A 26,113-nucleotide genomic window follows, 5' to 3' on the forward strand; every position below is an offset into this window, starting at 1 on the left:
GTCCCAGCCCCATTTGTTGAACAGATTGTTCTTTCTCCATTGAATGGATTTGGCATCTTTGTTAGTTTCTGACTTAAAGTCTATTTTGTGTGTGTGTGTGTGTGTGTGTGTGTGTGTGTGTGTGTGTTTATTCTGTGTGTTAATAGTATATCTACTTCATCTCTCTTTTGGTTACTGTTTGCAAGCAGTCTCTTTTTATGGCTGAATAATATTCCACTGTATTTATACATATACATATACATATACATATACATATACATATACATATACATATACACATACACATACATATACATAGCAATTTACACATTCAACGCAATCCCTATCAAAATAACACCAACACTGGGGCGCCTGGGTGGCTCAGTCGGTTAAGAGTTCAACTCTTGGATTTGGTTCAGGTCATGATCTCATGGTTTGTGGGTTTGAGCCTGGTGTTGGTCTCTGCACTGACAGTGTGGAGCCTGCTTGGGATTCTTTTTCTCTCCCTTTCTCTTTGCCTCTCCCCTACTCGTGCTCTCTCTCTCTCTTTCAAAATAAATAAACTTAAAAAAATTAAAAAAGAATAACACCAGCATTCTTCACAGAGCTAGAACAAACAATCCTAAAATTTGTATGAAACCAGAAAAGACCTCAAGTAGCTAAAGTAGTGCTAAAAAAGAAAATCAAAGCTGGAGGCATCACAATTCCAGACTTTAAGTTGTATTACAAAGCTGTAATCATCAAGACAGTATGGTACTGGCACAAAAAACAGACACATAGATCAATGGAACATAACAGAGAACCCAGAAATGGACCCACAAATGTATGGTCAACTAATCCTTGACAAAGCTGGAAAGAACATCCAGTGGAAAAAAGAGTCTCCTCAGCAAATGGTGCTGGGAAAACTGGACAGTGATATGCAGAAGAATGAAACTGGATCACTTTCTTACACTATACACAAAAAGAAATTCAAAATGGATGAAAGACCTAAATGTGAGACAGGAAACCATCAAAATCCTACAGGAGAACACAGACAGCCACCTCTTTGATCTTGGTCATAGCAAATTCTTATTAGACATGTCTCTGGAGGCAAGGGAAATAAAAGCAAAAATGAACTATTGGGACTTCATTAAGATAAAAAGCTTCTGCACAGTGAAGAAAACAATCAATAAAACTAAAAGAAAACTGATGGAATGGGAGAAGATATTTGCAAATGACATATCGGATAAAGGATTAGTATCAAAAATCTATAAGGAACTTATCAAACTCAACACCCAAAATACAAAGAATCCAGTGAAGAAATGGGCAGAAGACATGAATAGACACTATTCTGAAGAAGACATCCAGATGGCTAACAGACACATGAAAAGATGCTTATCATTACTCATCATCAGGGAAATATAAATCAAATCCATAATGAGATACCACCTCACAGTAGTCAGAATGGCTAAAATTCACAACTCAGGAAACAACAGATGTTGGTGAGGATGCTGAGAAAGGGGAATGCTTTTTCACTGTTGGTTGGAATGCAAACTGGTGCAGCCACTCTGGAAAATAGTATGGAGGTTCCTCACAAAATTAAAAATAGAACTACCCTATGACCCAATAATTACACTACTAGGTATTTATATAAAGGATACAAAAATGCTGATTCAAAGGGGTACATGCACCCCAATGTTTATAGCAGCACTATCAATAATAGCCAAATTATGGAAAGAGCCCGAATATCCATCAACTGATGAATGAATAAAGGAGATATGGTATATATATACAATGGAATACTACTTGGTGATCAAAAGGAATGAACTCTTGCCATTTGCAACAACGTGGATGGAACTAGAGGGTATTATGCTAAGCAAAATAAGTCAGGCAAAAAAAGACAAATATATGATTTTGCTCATATGTGGAATAAAAGAAACACAACAGATGAACATAGGGCAAGGGAAGGAAAAATAAGATAAAAACAGAGAGGGAGGAAAACTATAAGAGACTCTTAAATACAGAGAACAAACTGAGGGTTACTGGAGGGGAGGTGGGTGGTAGGATGGGCTAAATGGTGATGGGCATTAAGGAGGGCACTTGTTGAGATAAGCACTGGGTGTTATATGTAAGTGATGAATCACTGGGTTCTACTCCTGAAACCAATACTATACTGCATGTTAACTAACTTGAATTAAAATAAATTAAAAAAATAACTTGACAAAATTTATATGCTCTGATAATAAAAACTTACAACAAACTAAGAATATATAAGAACTTCCTCAATCTGATAAAGGGTATCTATGAAAAACTTAAGGTAATGTCATGCTTAATGGTGAAAGACTGAATCCTTTCCCCAAGATCAGGAAAAATAGAATGGTTTCTACTATCCACACTCCTATTCAACATCATCCTGAAGGTCCAAGCTGATGTAATAGGGGAAGTAAGAGAAATAAAAGACATACCGATTAGAAAGGAAGAAATAAAACTGTATTTACAGATGGCATGACTGCCCATGTAGAAAATCCCAAAGAACCTACAAAATAGCTACTAAACTAATAAAGTCAGAAGACAGAAGTTAATATACAAAAATTAATTGTATACCAGCAATGAACAACTGGATAAACAACTTGGAAGTTTCTTATAAAGTTAAACACACACTTAACATATGACCTATAGCAATCCTAGGTATTTACCCAAGTGAAATGTTTATCTATGTTTACACAGAAACCTGTATGTAAATGTTTTTATAGTAGCTTTATTCATAATCACCAAAAACTGGAAAAAATTCTGCAAGATATCCTTTAATAGGTGAACAGATAAACTGTGGGTCACCCATACAATGGAATACAAGTTGGCCAAAAAAAGAAAAAAAAAAGGCAGAAACTACTGATATAAGCAATAACATAAATGAGTCTGAAACACGTTATGCTAAGTGAAAGAAGCCATACTGTATGTTTCTATTTATATGACACTGATGCAAAAGGAAAACAATAACAGAATACACATCAGTGTTTGCCAAGTGCTAGGGATGTGGGAGGAGCTGACTACAAAGGGGGTGAGGAATTTGGGAGGATAACAGAATTATTCTATACCTTGACTGTGATGGCGGTTATACAACTGTATGTGTCATCAAAACTCTTGGAACTGTACACTAAAAAAGGTAAATCTTACTGTATGTCAGATATGCCTTAAAAAAGTTGAAAAAAAATCAATGTCACTTGCCATACTAACAAGAATAAAAACAAACAATAAGATCATCTCAATAGGATTCGGAAAAAATTTTTGAATGTATGTTCATGATAAAAACTTTCAGGAAACTTGGGATAGACAGGAACTTCTTCAACCTGATAAAGGACATATACAAAAACCTACAGCTAATATCACACTTACTGGTGAATCTTTCCCTAAGATTGTGAACAAAGCAAGGATATCCCTTTTCACCTACTCTATTCAGTATTTTACTGGGGGTTCTAATTAGTACAATATGACAAGGTCAAGTTAAAAAAAAGAGGCGTACAGAGCAGATAAGTAAATAAAACTGTTCCCATTTGCAGATGACATGATTGTCTATGTAGACTCTATAAGCTATAAAGAATCTAAAAAAGCTATAAGAACCAACAAATATATGCAAACAATTGTAAATTGAAATTAAAAAACACTTCCAATATCATAAAAATATGAAATACTAAGGAATATATTTGACAAAAGATGTACAACACTCGTATACTGAAAATTAAAACACAACGGAGAGAAATTAAAGTTTTAAATAAATGGAGAGATGCACTGAGTTCATAAAACACTTAATATTGGTAAGATGTAAATTCTCCTCAAATTTACGTATAGATTCTGTGCAGTCCTAATCAAACTCCCAGCAGACTTTTTTGTAGAAAATGACAAGCTTATTCTAAAATTTATATGAAAATGCACAGAACCTACTTTTCCCAAAACAATTTTGAAAAAGAATAACAACTTTGGAGAGCTTATACTACCTGATGTCAGAATTTATTATAAAGCTAGTATAATTAAAACATGTTGGTACTGGCATAAAGATAGACATGTACATCAATGGAGTAGAATCTAGAAAATGACTTATGGACAATTGATTTTCACAAAGGTGCCAAGTCAGAATGAATCAATCATAGACTTAAATGTAAAGCTTAAAACTAAATTCTAGAAGATAACTTAGAGGGAAATCTTAGTGACCTTGGGTTTGGCAAAGATTTCTCTCTTTTTTAATTGTTTTTAATATTTATTTATTTTTGAGAGAGAGACCACAAGCAGAGGAGAGAGAGAGAGAGAGAGAGAGAGAGAGAGAGAGAGAGAGGGAGACACAGGATCTGAGGCAGGTTCCAGGCTCTGAGCTGTCAGCACAGAGCCCAATGTGGGGCTTGAACTCACGAACCATGAGATTATGACCTGAGCCAAAGTCAGACGCTTAACTGACTGAGCCACCCAGGTGCCCCTGGTTTGGCAAAGATTTCTTTTTTTTTTTTTTTAATTTTTTTTTTTCAACGTTTATTTATTTTTGGGACAGAGAGAGACAGAGCATGAACGGGGGAGGGGCAGAGAGAGAGGGAGACACAGAATCGGAAACAGGCTCCAGGCTCTGAGCCATCAGCCCAGAGCCCGACGCAGGGCTCGAACCCACGGACCGCGAGATCGTGACCTGGCTGAAGTCGGACGCTTAACCGACTGCGCCACCCAGGCGCCCCGGCAAAGATTTCTTAAACAGGACATGAAACCCATTAAACATAAAAGAAAAAAATGTCAATAAATTGGATGGCATCAAAATTATAAAGGCTTGCTCTTCAAAAGACATTGTTAAAAAAGGGAAAGGCAAAAAAAGGGAAAGGCAAGTCACAGACCAGGAGGAAACTTTTAAAAAACATAAAAGTCCTTTGTTGGATGTATCTAGTATATATAAAGAATTTTAACTGAAAAGTGAGAAAAAAGACAACTCAGTGAAAAAATGGGGATGATCTGAACATATATTTCAGAAAACATACATATGGCAAATAAGCACATAAAAAGATGCTCAACATCATTAGTCATAAGGGAAATGAAAACTAAACCCACAATGAGGTACCACTACCCCTTCACTAGACCACCTAAGGTTTAAAAGACTGACCATACTCAATATTGGTGAGAATGTACAGCAACAAGAACACTCATAAATTGCTAGTAGGAAGTTATACCACTTTGGAAAACAATTTGGCAGTTGCTTAAAAGTTAAAATGTACACCTACCATAGGAGACAACCAGCCAGTCCACTCCTAGGTTATCTCCCCAAAAGAAATAAAACATATATCCACACAAAGACTTGTACACAAATGTTCAGTACACTATTTGTAATAGTGAAAAACTGGAAACAACACAAAATGTCCATCAACAGGTGAATGGATAAACATATTGTGGTATAGCCATACAACAGGAGGCCATTCAGCAATAAAAAAGAAAGAGGTATTGATACACACAGCCACATGGATGAACCTTGAAATACTTACACTGAGTGAAACCCAGAAAAAGAAAATATACTGTATGATTCAATTTTTGTAAAATTCTAGAAAATAAAAAACAAGTCTATAGTGACAGCAGATTAATGATTGCTTGGGGATAGGGAGGTAGAGGGGTGAACTAGGGAGAGGAGAAAGGGTTTACAAAGGGGAACAAAATTAAGTTTTTGTCATGATGGACATTGACATTATCTTGATTGTGGTGAGGATTTCATGAGTGTATATCTGTGTCAAAGCTTACTAAATTGTACATTTTAAATATATACAATTTATTGTGGGCCAATCATACCTCAATGAAAATGTAAAAAAATTAACTGACCTTCAATAGAGGCAGTGATGGAAAGGGTTCTCTACTCTTAATTTTTTTTTACCTTTTATTTTTGAGAGACAGAGAGAGAGCACAAGCAGGGGAGGGACATAGAGAGAAAGGAGACACAGAATCCGAAGCAGGCTCCAGGCTCTGAGTTGTCAGCACAGAGCCTGACACAGGGCTCGAGCTCACAAACTGTGAGATCATGACTTGAGCTGAAGTCCGATACTTAACTGACTGAGCTACCCAGGTGCCCTAGGGTTCTCTACTCTTGGTCTTTCACATTTGTTCAAAGATATTCAAAGGTATCATTAGGAAATCAGGCTTTCAGGTAGAAGAACTTCATATTTTGAAGTGTTTAATTCTAAACAAAAAGGAAGCTATTTTCCATTTTTTCCTATCCCCAATGTAGACAAGAGAAATGACAGTTCAAGCTGTCCATACCTTCACTCGAGCTGCAGTGCCTTCCATTCCACGGCTCTGAGTCTCTTTCCGCTTATCTGCAACCTCCTGTTGTTTTTGGAGAGCATCCTTGAGACGCTTGTTGGCAGCAGCTGCCTAAATAAAAACAGCTCATAGTAATGTTGAATTGAGGGTTAAAAAAAACCATTTTAATTTCCAGCATATTAGTAAAGAAAAATGAAAAAAATCTTTTAAAAATTATTTATTTATTTTGAGAGAGAGTGAGCAAGCACAACCGGGGGAGGGGGGAGGCAGAGAGAGAAGGAGAGACAGAATCCCAAGCAGACAGCGCAGAGCCCAATGCAGGGCTTGAACTAACAAACTGTGAGATCATGACCTGAGTCCTAATGTGTGACCCAAGGTACACATTTCAAAGTACCACAGACTGAAAGTGTCTGGAAATGTCACAAATTACTCTGTATTTCGTTTGGAAAGAAGCAAGCCCAATTGGGGGAAAAATCCTCATCCGAATGGTACCATTTTCTTCAGATTTTTATCTGCACACAGTTTGTGACATATAAACAGGGATTAAGACTTAGGAATTGCTGGTCAAGATTGATATCCCTGGTTTCTCAGGACACTGGCTCATTTAAGGGATATTACTATGTCAGCATTTAAGCCTGAAGGTGACAGTACACCTGACCTAGCAGATTGGGTTTTCTTACCTCCTCAGTTTTACGTCTGAGCACATTAGACTGTTTCTGGAAGTTTCTTTCAAGTTTGAGCAGTTCATATTGCCTCTTACGGTCCTGAGAAGAAAAAAGTCAGACTTTTAATTGCTATTCAGCTAGCTGACATAAAACCTTATAATGTAACTAAAGAGTCTTTCAGTATAACAGTCAGTATGGAAAACAGGGTTTAATTTTCCTCAAAAAATTAAAAATAGAACTACCATACGATCCAGCACAATCTCACTACTGGGTGAGATTTCAAAGGAAATGAAATCAGTATCTTGAAGATATATTTGTATGCTCATATTCATTGCAGCATTATTCATAGTAACCAAGATATGGAAATAACCTAAGTGTTGACAGATGAATGGATAAAGAAAATGTGGTATATGTATACAATGGAATATTATTCAGTCACAAACAAAAAGGAAATCTCACTATTTGCAACAACATGGATGAACCTAAAGGTCATTATGTAATTGAAATAAACCAGACATGAGAAAGATGAATACTGTATGATCTCACTTATATGTGGAATCTAAAAAAAGTCAGACTCATAGAACTAGAGAGTAATGGTGGTTACCAGGAACTGGGGGTGGGGAAAACATGGAAAGGTTGGTCAAAGAGTACAAACTTTTGGTTATAAAATGAGTAAGTTCTGGGGATCTACATATAATAGTGACTATAGTTAATAATACTGTATTGTATAATTGAAATCTGCTAAGGAATGGATCTTAAGTGTTCTCTTTACACTGAAAAAAACAGGTAACTATGTGAGGTGATGGATGTGTTGCCAATGGGAAATGTGACATCTCCAAATTTATTCTTCTGAGATTGTTACAACTATGCTGGGTCACCTCCATTTCAATATGAATTTTAGGATCAGCATGTGAATATTTGCAAATAAGCCAGTTGGAATTTTGATTGAGATTATACTGAATCTGAGATCAATCTGGGGAGCATTCCATCTTAAGTATATTAAATCTTCCCATTCATGAACATGGGTTATATTTCCATTTATTTTGATATTTAATTAATTCAAAGATGTTTTATAGTTTTTAGTGTATAAGTTTTACACTTGTTAAGTTTATTCCTAAGCATTTTATTCTTATTGATGTTACTATAAATGGAATTATTCTCTTCATTTTCAAATTGGTTTCTAGTGTAAAGAAATACAACCGGCTTTTGTACATTGACGAAATGTACAAATGCCTCGAACCTTGCTGAACTCAGTTTTACCAGTTTTTGTAGTAGATCTTCTAGTATTTTATACATACAATATAAGATCATGTCATCTGCTAACAGGTAGATTTTTGCTTCTTCCTTTCCAATCTGGATGCCTTTTATATATTTTTCTTGCTTAAGTGCCCTGGCCAGAACCTCCAGGACAATATGGAATAAAAGCAATGAGAGTGGATATTCTTGTCTTGTTCCTGATCTTAGGGGGAAAGTATCCTGTCTTTCCCCATTAAGTATGATGTTAACTGTGGGATTTTTGTAAATGCCCTTCATCAGGTTGAGAAGTTTCCTTTTACTCCTAGTTTCTTGAGGGTTTTTATTATGAAAGGGTGATGGATTTTGTCAAATATGTTTTCTATGTCTATTGAGATAATCATGTGGTTCTTATTCTTTATTGTACTGATATGGTGTAATACATTAATTGATTTTCAGATCTTAAGGAAGGCTTGCATTTTTTCAGATGAATCTTACTTGGTCATGGTGTATCATTCTTTTTATATGTTGCTGGATTCAGTTTGTTGATTTTGGAGATTTTCACATCTATATTCTACAGTTTTCTTGGGATGTCTTGTTTTGGTGTCAAGGAAATACTCATAGAATGAGCTGGGAAATGTTTCCTTTGCTTCTGTTTTTCGGAATAGTTTCCAAAAATTTGGTATTATTTCTTCTTTAATTTTTTTAATTACAAATTTTTTAATGTTTATTTCTTTTTGAGAGAGAGAGCGAACGAGCAGGGGAGGGACATAGAGAGAGAGAGAGACACAGAATCTGAAGCAGGCTCCAGTCTCTGAGCTGTCAGTAAAGAGCCTAATGCTGAACATTTCTGTTCATCTGCTAGCTTTGGGTTTAGTTTGCTTTTTTTCCCCAGTGTCTTAAAGTGGAAGTCTAGGTTATTGATTTGAGATATTTCTTCATTTTTTAAAAATGTTTACTTATTTTGAGAGTGATAGTGCAAGCAGGGGAGGGGCAGAGGGAGAAGGGGAGAGAGAATCCCAAGCAGGCTCCGCACTGTCAGCACAGGGGCTTGATCTCACAAACCATGAGATCATGACCTGAGCCGAAATTAAGAGACAGACGCTTAACGGACTGAGCCTCCCAGATGCCCCTCACCTTCCCCTTTAGATAAGACATTCTTCTAGGTGAGAGCTCATATAATACTCATCTATTTTCCATGGTATCTAGCAGATAGTACCTTGCATGTAGTAGATGTTTAAGAAATAGCTGCTAAATTCATGAATGTGTCACATTTTTGGAAATAACTAGTTGTTTGAAGAGAGGCTTTAATGCTAGTCAGCCCCGAGAAGGCTTTGTTAGGTAAGCCTTTGAGAAGCTGTAGTTACTTACTCGTTCTTTTAACTGGATTACTTCTTTGTCTTTTTGTTGTTTCCATTGTCTAAACTTCTCAGCATCCTCTTTCATCTGACGCATCAACTGTACCCGCTGGTTTTTCATCACCTGTAAAAACAAAAACCAATACAATTATTAGTCATCTGCACTTATTCTAGGCTGATGTGCGGATGGATAGACTAACTATTAAGAAGAGAGAAAACCCAGAGCTAAGCTGAGAAGGCTGCCAACAGATTTTCTGATTAGGCTTGCAATACCCCTTGCTATGCTTGGGTTTCCAAGTATAGACTACACAGATGAACATGTTGAAGAAATTTTTTAAAAATGTACCGACAGCTAAATTCAGCCCTAAATTCATTGTACATAAATGAAATTTCAGGGAAATATCTACTAAGCCCCAAGGACAAATCTACCTAGCAATCACTGTATTCTAAAGGTTTCCGTATAAGTGGCCTGTTCACTCCACTTTGCAGATGTCAGAAGTTGAACATTCAATATCTGAAAATATTCTCCAGGTGTCTGTCAGTTTGCAACTAGTTTATGAAATCCTTCTACATAATCATGGAAGGTGGTTAGGATATCACCACAAAATACTAAGGTATCTTTCTCCTTTGGTTTCAGGGAATCTAACATTAAACTCTGAATGTTAAAGCAGGGTTTCACTGTTCAGACTCTAGAGGACTACGAGCACAATGTCCTGTAAAAGGGGCATTTGTGGAGATTCACACACTTGCAGATGATGGCCCTGCCTGCTACTTTCTCACCTGACAATGCCTCCGTAGTATAATTCTAAATGGAACACCTATGTTTGTAAGTTTTAATGAAACAAACCCAAGGATGAGCATTTATTACCCGTATCTCCTGGTTCAGTTTGGAAACGGTATGCTCTGTGGATTCTTTCAGCTTCAGAAGTTTGGACTGTTCATTGAGTTTCTTCTTCAGATCAGCTATTTGACCCTCTAGCTCCTGGAGACGTTTACGGCGGCGCTCACTCAACCTAAAAACAGACACTATAGGAATGAAGACTAGCAGCAGCAAAGCCTGACTTCAAAAGACATAGACTCCCAGGTTCACAATCCTGATATATATAAAATAGGTGACCAGTTGCATAGTCATCTTCACATAATGAATACCACCCAAACAACCAAAACTGTCTCAATAATGGGAACTCAATACCAAGAGTAAAACAATAAATTTTTTGAGGATATAACAATGAAATTGCCTCAATACTTCATTCCCTACTACTAGGTTAAAAGGATGGTTCTTTGAAGATATTTCACTTTAGTTTAGCTGTAAAGGAATAATTTTGGTGATTATTACACTAGTCTGAGATAGAAAGTAAACATTCAGCATAATATTTAAGAAGATGAACTTTAGAGGAGCCTGGGTGGCTCAGTCTGTGAAATGTCCGACTTTGGCTGAGGTCATGCTCTCATGGCTCGTGAGTTTGAGCCCCACATAGGGCTCTCTGCTGACAGAGTGGAGCCTGCTTCAGATTCTGTGTCTCCGTCTCTCTTTGCCCCTCCCCTGCTCATGCTCTGTCTCTCCCAATCTCTCTCAAAAATAAACATTAAAATTTTTTTTAAAGAACATGAACTTTAGACTCAAAGGAGATATAATAGAGTCACAGACTAAAACATAAGGTAGAATAGCCAATAAGGCAGAGGTCTAAGGAAAAGCAGAATATTCTGGTTATCTGCCTTAGTTTTATTCTTAACTGAGGGATGGCTAGATTGGTTTTTCATTTACTAGCCTGGACATTAATTCTATTCACAAGCTAATTTACAATCTGTACAGGGACAAAGAAACTGTAGCTGTCTGGTAGTCTGATAATCTTTCAAAATCCAGCTCAAATGCTAACTTCTTATAAGGTCTTCCTTGATCATGCCAGTCTAAACTGATATCCCCTACCTCGGAACTCTTAAAGCAATTACTGCCTAAGAAATTCATTTAGCTACTAATCTACTAATCATATGCTGTTACGGCATTCTTTCACTATCATCATGGGGTATTGTTGAAAATCTCAATTACTTTTCTTTTGTTTAGATCTTTCCACAATTAGGTATAAATCCTGTGGGGGCAGGAAATGGCTCTTTTACTTCTCTATTTCATTTATAACTTCCTCACACACAGTAGGGACTTGAAATAATATTTATTGGATTTATTCTTACTTGGCTTGGTTGACATCCTTCTTTGTTGTCTGAAGTTCAAGAACCAATTCTTCTTTTTCCTTCTGCAGATTGATGACTTCCAACTCTAGATTTTTTATGTTATCCTAGAAATGTTATGGGTCAGAGAGAAAAAAAGCATTAAAAGGCACGAAAGAAAATTTACTTTAAAAAAAAAAAAGAAGGGCCACCTGGGTGGTTCAGTTGGTTAAGTGTCCAACTTCGGCTCAGGTCATGATCTCGTGGTTTGTGAGTTTGAGCCCCACGTGGGGCTCTCTGCTGTCAGTGCAGAGCCAGCTTTGGATCCTCTGTCTCCCTCTCTCTCTGCCCCTCCCCCACTTTCTCTCTCAAAAATAAGCAATTAAAAAAATAATAAATGAAAAAAGAAAATCAACATTCCACATCTTAAGGAACTATGTGTTCAATTTTACCACTTCAATTACAAACTAAAAACATCAGTCTGTACTTGATTTAAGGAGATGAAAGTTACACCTAGTGGAAAAAGTATAAACTTGGAATCCAAAAGTTTGAACATTGAGTCCAGCACTTAATATCTAAATGTCTTAACAAAAGTCATTTCCTCTCTTTTTAGCCTTAGTTTCAACGCATAGGAGAGTTCATATAGCAGGCCTGAGATTGCTGTTCTTAAAAAGTATTGCTTGCAAGATTGGCCCTTGGCTCAGGTGTGTGAACTTGGTAGGGTTCTCACCCTTTTGATAAGAATGGCTCATTATGCCAAGAAACAGACTCCTTTTTTAAAGTTTATTTAATTATTTTGAGAGAGGGAGAGAGAATATCCCAAGCAGGCTCCGTACTGTCAGTGTGGAGCCCAACACAGGGCTTGAACCAACAAACTGTGAGATCATGACCTGAGCTGAAATCAAGAGTCCAACACTTAACCGACTGAGCCACCCAGGTAACCCAACAGACTCTTAACTATAGAGCACAAACTGATGGTTACCAGAGGGGAGGTGGCTGGGGTGAAATGGGTGATGGGGATTAAGGAGTGCCCTTGTGATGAACACTGGGTGATGTACGGAATTGTTGAATCACTATATTGTACACCTGAAACTAATATGACACTGTATGTTAACTAACTGGAATTAAAATAAAAACTTAAAAAAAACACCTGGACTCCTAGACTCCAGGGAGGTTCCCTGATAGACAACATTTCACACATGTCACAAACCATTGCTGGAGGAATTAAATAATAACTTACTCCACTAGGAGAAGACTCTTGGAAGCTTACATCTGGTTCCCTTCAGACTTTGCCCCATGTGCTTTTTCCTTTTGATGATTTTGTTTTGTATCCTTCTACTGTAATAACTCTTAGCTGTATGACTATATGCCAAGTCCTCTGAATCATCCTGGTGAATCATCAAACCTTGGGGTGGTCTTGGGGACCCTCGAGAGTTTCCCTATCTATGTGAACAACTAACAACACCACTTACCTCACAGGGTTGTTGGGAAGATGAAATAAGATAAAGAAGGGAAGACATTCTATAAATAGTAAAGAGCTACACAAACATTCTTATATTCAGAACTTTCAAACATATATATTCAATACCTTTTGCAGTTCTGCATACATTTAGGAAATGAATTCTAGAAACTGAAGTTTAGTAGTTTCCAAGATTGGGAAAACCCAATAGATTCCTTCCTGTTCTCATAACCAAAAAATTAAAGGACACCGGCTGAATGAGCAGTTGGTAGCCAAGAAGATTATGTGGTGGTCTTAGACCAGTATTGAAATGACACAAAGAGGCAGGTTAGGTGGGGCTGTATCAGAGAAGCTTTCTAAACAGGCAAGAGCTGTTTTCCACAAAATATAATGAACCACGCTAATACCCAACGAAAATCAGTCTCATTGCTTTATAGCTACCCTGCATATTTAAACTGGCAATAATGTGTGTATGTGTGTGTACACTTAGAGAAGTAACACATGAAAACATTCTGGTTAAAATATAATCCAGATAGTACATATAAAGGGTGAGTCCCCTCTACTGCTCTACTCTTCCAAAATGCCAGTCCCCTATCCAGAAGTAACCACTGTTAACAGACTGGTCCAGATTTCCAGACATTCTTCCTAGACATTTGCATATTACATATGTGGACATTTACATATTCTAGACATTTAAACATATATGTAAATGCCTTAAAATGCATAACTGATAAATATATAAATATATTGTGGCAAATGTCTAGAGTATTTATTTAAATATATACAAAAATAATATGTGCATATTTGTATGTGTGTCTATTGGAATGTGTTAAAGGTAAGCAGAATTATACTAAAAGTGTGTATTATTCTGTAACTTTTTTTTTAGTCTTTGAGATTTATTTATATCATTGCATAGAGATCTACCTCATTGTTTTGCCATAATGGAATATTCTTGTGCATGCCTTCTGTACACACATGCAAGGTTTTTCTAGGGTAGGAACAAGTGGAATTACAGAGTCATGGGGGTACACACTTTTAATTTAGTTTTTTAAAATTTATTTATTTATTTAGAGAGAGAGAACCAGCGGGGGAGGGGGAGAAAGAGAGGGGAAAAGAGGATCCGAAGTGGGTTCCACACTGACAGCAGAGAGCCTGATGTGGCGGCTCAAACTCACGAACTGCAAGATCATGACCACAGCTGAAGTTGGATGCTTAACCGACTGAGCCATCTAGGCGCCCCCACACTTGTAATTTTAATAGACACTAAGTTGTCCTCTAAAGTGGCAATTCCAATTTCTACTCTTGCTAGCTAGGTAGGAGAGTACTTATTTCCCTGCACCCTTGTCAACATTTGATATTACTACACTTCAAAATTTTTACCAGTTGGATGGGTGAGAAATAGTATCTTTTCATTATATATGCCACATTTAGTCAAAACTGTCTCACTGACTCCACAAAGGGAGTTAATTGAGTCTTGGGTTACTATAACTCATGGCAATCTTCATTAATCAGATGTATACCTCCTCAAATTTTTCTATAGCAATTCTTCAGTGATAGAAAAACTATTTAGAACAAAAAACTACCTTTATTTCTTAGAAAGAGACAGTGATTTACAGGTGATGGAAAGGTACTGTTTACAATAAAAATTTGTTTCCTCTTAACTTTAAGGTTTGGGAGCTCAAGCATATTGGGTTCCAAGGGAAAAAGGGACAAGATATGTTACTACAGCTCTAGCTCATTCCTAGCACCTCCTCATAGAGTTAGAAGTACACTGGGGGATCATATGTTCCCATGTTTCCAGGAGTAAAAGAGTAAGAGAGTAAAAGAGTAAAAGAGAGGAATAATTTCTCAACCTGACCATTAATCCTTTGTTTACCCTGGAAAAGTCAAAATACATTCAACTTTAAAAAGGTGGGGCACCTGGGTAGCTCAGTGGATTAAGTGTCTGATGCTTGGTTTCAGCTCAGGTCATGATCCCACGGTTCGTGAGATTGAGCCTGGCATCGGGCTCCGGGCTGAACAGCATGGAGCCTGCTTGGAATTCTTTCTCCCTCTCTCTCTGCTCCTTCCCTACTCTCTTTCTCTCAAAATAAATAAATAAACTTAAAAAAAAAAAGTAGGAAAGCAACCTAAAAAAGGTTGCATTTTATGTCCTGCTAACCTGGAAGCTTGAGCTGCATATTTAATTTTCTCCCCGTTGAAATCCCACTAAAATGACCCCCCAAAAGGGTATAAGTTAACAAGGATGAAGGAGCAGTCAAGAAATATAAACAAATATTTAGAAGAGGAAAATAGTTGAGTAGTGGTAACTGACTTAGTAGAGTGGAAAAAGCTAAAATATGACTCCTATAGGACAAATGCCAAGAAGAAACAAGCCAATTTGTACCATAAAACCACAGAGAGGAGCACAGGTTTCCTCTCTGGAGAGGCCAAATCTGAGAGGCTGGATTCACAGACAGCACATACAGCAGAAGGCAGGGATAAGGTATCATACTGCTGAGGGAATTAAATAAAAGTCTGTACATGACTGGACGGACTCCTTCAACTCCCTTATTTTCTCTAGGTTGCCAGAAATAAGGCATACCACTACTCTGTCTACACCACTGCAGAGAGACTGACAAATTTCTTTATTGGAAACTGACCACCCAAGATAAACCCATGCATACACAACTTCCTACCAGCTTTTAGTGTCCCACTGTTAAATATGAATGGGTAGCCAAAGATCACTGGAAATTTGAGGAAAGCTTCTTATATGAAAGAAAAGACCAAACACACTAAAGACAGGAATTTGGAGGACCCAGAGGCAAGGCAGGAAGAAAAAGAAAACCTCAAAAAAATGTAATTTCTATTAGAGATGAGCATTGCATCCAAGAAAAAAGAATAGAAGGATATAAAAACTTAGAGGATTAAAAACATCTTAGAAATTAATAGGCAAATAGGTGTGGAGGGAAATCACCCATAGAGTGGAATAAAGAGATAAAAAATAGAAAATAGGAGGGAAGAGATAAGAAAAGCAGAGACTATATCTAGGAGATCTAACATCTGACTATGAGGAGTGCAAGAAAAGAGAAATGGGAAAAACAGAAAGGGGGCATTATTAAAGAAATAATATAAGAAACCTTCCCATTAAAAGAGAATACAAATTTCTAGTTTGAAAGGACCCACCAAGTACAATAAACAAGAAAAGTCCCATACAAAGGCACATCATTGTGAAATTCATTCACACTTGGCAACAAAGAAAAGGTTCCTAAAGTTTCTAGAGCAGGAGTGGTGGTGGCAGTGGAATACAGATCAAATAAAAAGAATCAGGCATTATAATGAACTTCTCAACAGCAATACTGAAAACAGAAGATAGTGAAGAAAAGCCTTTCTGAAGAAAAATGATTTCCATTGTAGAATCTAAACCCAACCAACTAACTAACAACAGCAACAACAACAACAACAACAACAACAACAACAACAACAAAAAGCTATTTTCAGGTATGCAATGGTTTAAAACATTTCTCTTTCATGAACACTGTCTCAGAAAGTTATTGGGGTTGTATTTAACCAACACAAAGGGGTATCCCAAGAATGAGGAAGATACAGAATCTGTTTCAACACAGAGATGAGAAGTGAAGCAGATTCCCAGGATGACAGTCCCAGGTTGCCAGCTGGGCAGCAGGCCTACAGAAAGAAAATCAGGACAGAAGATTCCAGGAGAGTTGTCTTCAAGAAAGAAATGGATTGATAAATTATCTGGTATGTTTGATCATATTAGGAGTTTTATAAGTCTGTAAAGAAGTTTGGAGATAAATTATTGACAGGTACATAGAAGACTAAGTAAATGAAAAAATGAGATTATTAACTCTGGGAAATAGAAAAAGCCAAACAAGAAAGGAAGTGGAATCATATGCTATGTGGCTCAGCTGTAAAACATATTTACATAATCATAAAAATTTAAACACTAAATATTCCTTTAATCAAAACTTGTGAGATTACCATTATGAGAGATAAGAGGTGAGGCGGTATACATGGGTGGTTGTATAAGAGAGCTTTTTCCTATCTTCCATAGTGGGAAATCAATTGATAACATCTAAAATTTTTTTCACAACTGTACTGAACTTATTATTTTTTTATACATAAAGATTAACATTTTAATCATATTAAGTGGACAGTTCAGTGACATTGTGCAACCATCACCACTCTCCATCTCTAGAACTGCCTCATCCTTTTGAGAGGTACTGCCTACCCATTTAATCAGAATTTCTTGAGACCATTTAATCAGAATTTCTGGAAGCACAGGAAGCTATCCACAAAAGATGTTACATTACAAAATTATTGTGGTTTTAATCAAACCCTGAGTTATTCTAAAATGTAATAGTAACCAGCTATTATTTTCTTTTGTACTCTTGATCCCCTTCACCTATTTCACCCATCTGCCCACCCACTTCCCCTCTGGTAACCATGAGTTTGTTCATTATATTTGAGAGTCTGTGTTTTTGTTTGTCTCTTTTTTGCTTTGATTCCTAAATTGTACATATGAGTGAAATCATATGGTATTTGTCTTTCTCTGACTGACTTATTTCACTTAGCATTACACTTTCTAGATCCATCCATGTTGTTACAAATGGCAAGATTTCATTCTTTTTTATGGCTGAATAATATTCCATTTGTATATATACCACATCTTCTTTATCCATTCATCTATCAATGGACACTTGGGCTGTTTCCATAATTTGGCTATTGTAAATAATGCCGCAATAAACATAGGGGTGTTTCAAAACATATATCTTTTTGAATTAGTGTTTTTGTCTTCTTTGGGTAAGTACCCAGTAGTGGAATTACTGGATTATATGGTAATTCTATTTTTAATCTTTTGAGGAATCTTCACACTGTTTTCCACAGTGGTTGTACCAGTTTGCATTCCCACCAACAGTGCGGAATGCCCTTGACAACACTTGTTTCTTGTGTTTTTAATTTTAGCCATTCTGACAGGTATTGAGGTGATATTTCATTATGGCTTTGATCTGCAATGTCTAAAATTTTTAAATTAATGTGTTATACTGCCAACTCTTACCTACAAAAAAATGAATGTAAGTGTCAGATGAAACAGCTTAAAGAATGTAAAGTATAAACCTAGGGAACTGAGCAGAAGGTAGTAGGGCAGGAATGGATTCATTTTTCTGATTATTGTACTGTTTGGCTTTTTAAAATGATACACATGCATTTGCCATAAATATTTATTTTTTTGCATTTGACATAAATAAAAATTAAGTTTTAAAAAAGTTAAGCATGACTGTAAAAATAAAAAAAGGAAATAAAACCTCTAATGGCAACTCAGTTATTATTTTGGAATACCCTGGGGGAATTCTCTATCCTAAGGAAAAAAAGTGATGAAAATTATTTAGGAGAAACACTTTTCTTGTTTTTACTCTGAAAACTTAGGGGAGCTGGGGGTAGAAGCTGCATGATTTCTATAGGGATTTCTTGATATGAAAATAATGACCCGAGGATGGTAGGATGTAGCTTGATGGGGAAACAATCCACCCTTCCCTCTACCAGCCCTGCTAACATCACTTTGTGGATGGGAAACACTGGGCTACAATGGAAAATAAGGTCTGGTTAACCTTGTGGAATAACCTGAAAGCCAAAGACTTGTCTTTCAGTAAAGATCTGATTATTAATTAGCAAGGGCCAGTTAGAACTACCACTAAGTGCCTGGGTGGCTCAGTCGGTTGAGTGTCCAACTTCAGCTCAGGTCATGATCTCGAGGTTTGTGAGTTCAAGTCGCACATCAGTCCCTCTGCTGTCAGTGTGGAGCCTGCTTTGGAACCTCTGTCTCCCTCTCTCTGCCCCTCCTCCTCTGTACATGTGCATCTGTGCTCTCTCCCTCTCTAAATAAACATTAAGAAAAAATTTAAAAACATAGAACTACCACTAAGAAAAACAGTTTAGTCATTTGCCAAGTCAAGTGATATCCATTATTCCCTCTCTTTAAAAAAAAAATTTTTTTTATAGAGAGAAAGAAAGCACACAAGCAGGGGAGGGGCAGAGAGAGAGAGAGAGAGAGATAGAGAATCCCAAGTAGGCTCTGTGCTGTCAGTGCAGAGCCCAATGTGGGGCTCGAACTCACAAACTGTGAGATCATGACCTGAGCTGAAATCAAGAGTCAGACACTTAACCGACTGAGCCACCCAGGTACCCCATAAGCGTCTTCTTAATTCACACTATAGCCAAGACCATCTACTAAGAGATGTACCTTTCTCAGAATCTCAGTATTGGTATTAGAACAAAATTTTCCACAAGTAGAGACCACATTTATTATAACATCATTAAACTATTTATTAAATACCTATTGCATAAGGTAAGGTGTTAGATTAAATGAAACAAAATTGCAGGTTCCCTATCCTGAATGTATCCTTTTTTTGAAACCAACAATACAATTCCAGTTGTACTATGCTCGTTATATTGTCTCAACGTCATCAAAAACAGTGTGCCTGGGGCACCTGGGTGGCTTAGTCATTTAAGGTCATGATCTGGTGGTCCATGAATTTGAGCCCCATGTCAGGCTCTGTGCTGACAGCTCAGAGCCTGGAGCCTCCTTCGGATTCTGTCTCCCTCTCTCTCTGCCCTCCACCCGCCCCTGCTCCACTCACACACACAAGTGGCAGACACAAACAAATGCTGCTCTGGTAAATATTTTACCTGGTACTGGAACTGAATGGGCTGCAGTTGGTTGTCATTCTGAGTCATCTTTCTGGCTAGGGCCTCTTTCAGTGCAAGAGCTTTATTCAACTCAACCAGCTCCTTAGACATCTGAGCTTGACGTAGAGCATGCTGAGTAGTGAAAGCATCAGAAGACCTGCTGGTTTCTGGACTGGTTTCCACTTGCTGGAAAAGATCAAAATGATGACTTGTAAGAGAAACAAGCAATTAGAGATCCTTAGGCCCTACTTCATCAGGTCGGTCTCATAGCCACTTCTGGTATGAAGTGCCAGCCACTACTGGTACCCCTGTTCTTTTAAAAATATGGCTTCTCATACATTTGCTTTAAACATCTGAAATGAGTCGAGCCTAGCCTCTTTCCCTGTTCTCACAGCACCTTGTTTCTTACATCTTTTAACTGACTCTTAGAGTAAACTGAGTTTCTTGCTCTTTCCTTTATTGATCTAGCTAACATTTCTTACTTTCATCTCATTCTAAGGGGTCTTTACAAGAGAAAGAGTTCTGGAAATGGCACTTTAGGAATGGTGGAAATGGAGAAGAGGCTTCATTATCCCTTTATAATCCCGAAAGATTTGGGAACATAATGGTTGCCTTCATAACTGAAAAGGGGGTGTTCACCCATCACTTAAAATAAAAGTAGTTTTAATCCAGAATGAAGGGCACATGCCAGAGGTCACCTGATTTATCTGCCATCTTTCTTTCAGAATACAAAAAATACCGATACATGTTTGTTTTAAGGGCAAAAAGATGTCTCAAGGAAGCCATTGTCTAGCCTTTCATTTTGACTTGGCTCTCTAACCTTTAGCCAACATCTAATACATTTTATCTATTCTTGCAACTTGAACACTCAAAATATTTCCCTTGGTTCTTTTAGCCCCTAACCATCCCATCCACAAGCAAAGTATGATGAGGAAAAAAAGTCTCTTCCATTTCTTCTCTACTACTTTTTTGACTCTGCCATAATTACCTAATTTGTTTTTTTTCCCTCCCTTAACTTGCTAGACAGCTGTTGCAGAATACTAGCATCTAACAAGAAGTCAGCAAACCAGACTGCAAATAAGGAAAATGACATCCTTGAGAAGCCCTGCCATCCATTAGCAGTCATACTATTAGAGATGGAGTCTATCCAACTTCGGGATTTTACAAAACTGGCATTTATACTCAAGATGTCTGGATTTCCAAGGTACTCTATGGAGGATGGTAGCAATCAGGGATTCTCTTCCTCAGCTGAGTGATAAATTAACAGGAAATGGCACAGTTAAAGCTCCTAGTTCTACACAAAGCCAATTACTTACAGCTTCTGGTTCTACTGCAGTATCAATGGTTGCAGCAACAGTTTCATCCTGCAATGACAAATGATATTTCAGTTTAGGAAAAGACCCTGAAGTGAAGCTTACTAGTGGATTTTATATTGGTTACTTAATTTTTTTTTCAAGTATACATAGAGACCATTTAAGGTGCTGGACCCATTTTGTGGCACATAGCTACACCCAAAACCACACATTTCCATTTTCCACCTCTTAAGAGTCTATCCTCGTTATAAGGTTGATGGTGTAGTCTATCTAAAAAGAAAAATAGGGTCATGTGGCAATTAACATATTTATTGCTCCTCTCCTGCTCTGCCAGAGATTATTGAGCCAATGAAGCATTTAGTCATTCTAACAGGCCAAAGTTTAACCCATTTTATAGACTCTATCCTTTATGTTTTTACCACTAAGTCTACTTCTATAATGTACAGGTCTAGCCAGTTCACATGGACATGCCACCTAAAAAACAGACATATGAAATAAAGGCAACGCAGTAGAAAAGTGAATAGAAGCAAGGGTTATTTTGTATTTTTTTTTTTACAGTCCGTCAAGGTAGCAAGAGCCTACTCTAGAAGGAAATAAATTCCATACAGGCTGATAACCCAGAAAAATGTGCTCATGAAGTCAGACAAATCTCCCTCATATATCTAAGAATGAATCAATCTTATGCAGCTACTGCAGGTAGTGGTTACATCAAGGGAAAGGGCAAGCGCTGATTCCCTTCCAGAGAAGGGCAACTCCTTTTTTGGGCACTGGAATGACAACCATCTAAAAGGGAAACCTAAAACCACTTATTAGGACTAATTTGTTTATAGGCTATCATATGAGCAAGCTCTCTTCTCCCCACTGGAATTTAGGCTTTATTTGGTATTGCAACATATGGATTACCACTTCTGTTTAAGTGATTCCGTGAGCCTGGGAAGAAAGGATTTCCAGGAAGTCACATGATTAAAGAGGTCAAAGGTGAAAGAGCTACTGGCTCAACAGCAAGAAAATAATTTAGGGTTAGCACATGGAGTCTCTGCATCAGCCCAGTGAAACCTTACATAGTTGTTGAAACTTGAATCTCATACCTTCAAGGCAAGGAGTGAAGAGGCCCTTAGTAAGTGCTATTTGTAAAGCACTTCCCCTGCCCAGAAATTCCCAATCAGTGAGACTCAAAGAAAATTCAAAGGAAGCTCCAGTGCTCTCACATCCTTTTTCATCATGACTTAGAATACTGGTGATTCTCCAAGGACCAGGCATATGAAATCCTTCTTGAAAAACAGAGCACTTCGATATATTATAGGTTGATGGTTACCCTTTCTTCCCTTCCATGTTTTAAGTTTCAGTAAATGGACTACTTACAGACCTATCCTAGATGAGTAAAGCCTGTAACGCTGGCTTTTGGAGACATTTTCTACTACCTTCCAGGGGGTCAGGATTGAAGTAGATGGGTTAATCTTTGAATAAGACATATTACTGTGGTTTACCTTTTGGCTTTTGGCCCAATACAATTTTATAATGCCAAAGGTTAAGCTTTGGTGACATGTTCTACATGAACTTGGTAGGATTCTGCCTTCATAATCCTGAATATAAATATATAATGATGGGATTTATTTCAACCTAAAAGCCTCTTTAGCTCTCATTCTCAGGCTACGATGGAGAACCTCTTGTAAGGTAAAAATACGTGATTTGCTGAAGGTGGCGGTCAGGGGGACAAGGCTAGGGTACGTTGAGCTACATTAACCAGCAATGCCCTTCAATAGGAAGTTTGGGCTTGTAGGCTGTAGGCAATCCCATTACCAGGCATGCAAAATGGTTTTTATGGAACTGGTCTTAGAGGAGGGGATAAAAACAACAAAATTTGATTTTGTGGGAACTGAAAGGACTGCATGAATTTCCTCACAGGTGACTGCAGCAAGGAGGTTTGTTTGAATTGTATTTTTAAGGAAGAAATGGTACACTTTAGTGCTTAAAGCCCCAGGAGGAATATTTAGGAACAATGGCTGCCTTCATAACTGAAAAAGGGGTGTTCACCTGTCACTTAAAATAAAAATAATTTTAATCCAGAATGAAGGGCACAAGCACTTACATCTGAAACATTTTGCTTTCACTGTAGTGAGTCTTAATAAAAACCACAGGATACATTGTTGTGTATTTCCAAAAAATACCTAGCTGGGAGGGTCTCGAAACAATAGACATGGAAACCTCTGATTCAAGAGTCCAGCAGGAGCCCTTGGGCAAAAGGGTTTACTCTGCCTAACTGTGACAGTGGAGGGAAGCCAGGGACTTTATCAGCTCATGGCAATCTTTAGTACCTTCTGGCTGCATGTGCCAAGTGACTTTCAGTGGCAGACACAGAGATTCTACAGAGTTCCTCCGAGTCAGCCACCACTAGCAATTTCCTCTACAGGCACAGCAGTCACCAGTCATATCACCAGATCCTCACCGCAGATATGCCTTCTCTAACGTTATTAACTTGTTTCCATGGGTTTCCTTCATCTTTCCCATGTGACCCAAAGCCCCAGAAATGAGATGGTGTGAAATCCTCTAAGATTGCTGTGGTGGCCATGAACAACGGTGTCCTGGATCACTCTTTTGTAATCATATAAGCTTCGGTTCCAGTATGGTTCTGCAGCCTAGATTATCTTAATTCTGAGGCAGCTCACACAAGGTTTTCATACATCAGATGTTTCAGCTACATTTAAGTGCAATTATAGATGGTGAAATTTAACCTTGTGATAGCCATTCTCTGGCATGCACTTTATAATTCAGCCACAGCGAGGTCCTTATCACATACTGAACTTTCAACCATTTTTGCTTTGACATGTACCTTTTTCTCTGTATAGACTGTATTTTCCCCATTGTCTGTGTGGCAAACTTCTATTCCTTTTTTAGGGCCCATTGTCTTCTGTACTGACTTCCTGAATTTTCTGGGCAGTTAATCACCCCTTCTTTTGTGTTGTCAGTGCCTTTTGCTCATATTGGTAATGTAAGAGGATTAAAACATAGAGAGAGGGTTCCTAATTTTCCTTGCCTCCTTCCCCCTTCTTTGCCATCTCTCCCACTTATGAACCTTAACCAGCGAACAAACTACAAGGGTTGCAAGAACGACTCTTGAAAACAACTGGAGAGCTAGTAGGATGGATTGCACCAATGTTCTCAATTTAAGCCACAGGCATGAAAACTGGAACAGCCTCAAACCAAAAGTTTCACAGCAATTAACAACAAAACTCCTACATGAGCCAAACCACAAGGACACACACCCCTCCCTTCTCACCTTATAAAACTCCAATTCTGCTTCCACTCAAGGAGTTACCTGGAGTTCAGGTGTTCCCTGAGTGTATCGGCTTTTAACGTCCTTTTTGAGTCACTTAAATTATTTTCTTTTGATATTAATACAGTACTTAGCAAGGTTATACAGCTACTGAGTGGCAGAATTGGCTTCAAACTAGGGTGTGTCTGGCTCTGGGGCCCAGGTTCTCAACTGCTGTGGCCTGTTTGTTGGATAAATGAACTGTTCTGTTGGACTGCTCGTGGCAGTTTTGTATAGCACTACTTGTTCTAAAACACTGCTCTCAAGTCTTTTGGGAATTTACTCACTTAACTTATTGGAACTCATCCTAACCCTTCCTCCCACAATACTGTAGGATATTTTTAAACGGACTCTTTAAGAGTAAAACATAGGTGTAGATGATTTTGTGATACCCTTTTGAAAACTCTAGAAAACACTGGGCAAGACCTGAGATTTTACCACTGTTGTGGTGAAGTTAAAGCCTCTGCCCAAGAGCTAGAAATTACCACCAGTCATTTACAGACATGTCACAGCTTCAGAATGATGAATAAGAGGGTATAGATGGAACAAAACCTACCATAACCCCTTAATCAACCACGGCCCCTTAACATGACTTCAGTTAAAAAAAGAAACGTATATATGCCTAAGGGCTAAGATAGAGAAGGAACACCAAAAATAAAAGAGGTTTTTAGGGTGGTGGGATTGTAAGAATTTTTCTTCCGGCAAAAACAACAAATACCTGCAGCCCAAGCCCACCCACAACTACTGTAACAGTTCTAAAAATAAATAAAAATGGGGACTTACAGAACGATCATTCAAATGAATTTATTACTGGTTATAAAAAAGAACTATGGTATTCCCTGGTTGCTCTAAGCTATCTGTTAGAACCCAGCTTACTTAAGATCAAGGTAAGAGGTACAAGGCCTCTTATTAAGTTAGCCTGCACTGAAAGGACAGCAAATCAATGCCTGCTGCCTGTTTTACCAGGCAATTTTGCACTGCTGTGCTGCTGTTTCCAGTATTGGATTACAGTACTGAAATACTGATGTGCCATTGCATATGTAACCTAGGAGTGTTTTGACTTAACAAATTCAATATTCAGATCATATGCAATGATCCATGACCTCTTTCCTCAAACAGCTCACAATCTAGTTGTTTTGGCCAAAGGCACAAGTTAGATATGTTTATATGCATCAAGAGAAACAAATGAAAGCAATATGTCTATCTACACTGCCCCTACTTGGCTTACCGATAGCTGGGTAATCACTTGCTGCAGGTTACGAATTGTCTCTACATTTTCTTTTAATTCCCGGTCTTCCAAAGCTTCCACTAGCTTTTGAAGATCCACTTTGCAGCTGAAAGTTCAAACAAAGGAACCCGAAGGTTAATCATACTGCAAAGACCAGAACGTCGGTGATCATATATACTAAGGTGGTATAGGAAACATTTGGTATGAAACTTACGCTGCATGCTGCCTCAGTTCCTCTAGCTTGGCATTCATTTTTTCATTCGCTTGTTCTGTCTGCAACAGAGACCCAGGAGATCATCAGTGGCAACGCCTAACAGCCTCACCTAATTATGCCCTCTCTCCTACTCCAATGGATCAAAACCTAGGTAGAAAGGTTGGCTCCTTTGCTATAATAAGAGGATTTAGTGGGCTTTGGTAATTTAGTGAGAAATGTATTTTTTTTTAACAGAGTCATGGAAATTAG

The 26,113-nt window shown here is 37.8% G+C and overlaps 1 protein-coding gene across 1 annotated transcript in view; it reads right to left on the minus strand.

Moving 5' to 3' along the window:
• Positions 1-26,113, minus strand: part of KIF4A (kinesin family member 4A) — a 122,435-nt gene that overhangs the window by 34,700 nt on the left and 61,622 nt on the right. Inside the window, exons 11-19 of the mRNA XM_047092524.1 lie at positions 25,865-25,923; positions 25,651-25,756; positions 21,113-21,160; positions 19,797-19,982; positions 11,675-11,778; positions 10,356-10,500; positions 9,501-9,611; positions 6,912-6,995; positions 6,229-6,342 (exon numbers count right to left, since the gene is read on the minus strand). Coding sequence (XP_046948480.1) covers positions 6,229-6,342; positions 6,912-6,995; positions 9,501-9,611; positions 10,356-10,500; positions 11,675-11,778; positions 19,797-19,982; positions 21,113-21,160; positions 25,651-25,756; positions 25,865-25,923 — 957 coding nt within the window. The remainder of the gene's footprint in view (positions 1-6,228; positions 6,343-6,911; positions 6,996-9,500; positions 9,612-10,355; positions 10,501-11,674; positions 11,779-19,796; positions 19,983-21,112; positions 21,161-25,650; positions 25,757-25,864; positions 25,924-26,113) is intronic.

Source organism: Lynx rufus, unplaced genomic scaffold (genome assembly GCF_022079265.1).
Source record: "Lynx rufus isolate CCGP_SWC_20201006 ecotype Redwood Valley unplaced genomic scaffold, mLynRuf1.p SCAF_30, whole genome shotgun sequence".
In the NCBI taxonomy this organism is placed as follows: Eukaryota; Metazoa; Chordata; class Mammalia; order Carnivora; family Felidae; genus Lynx; species Lynx rufus.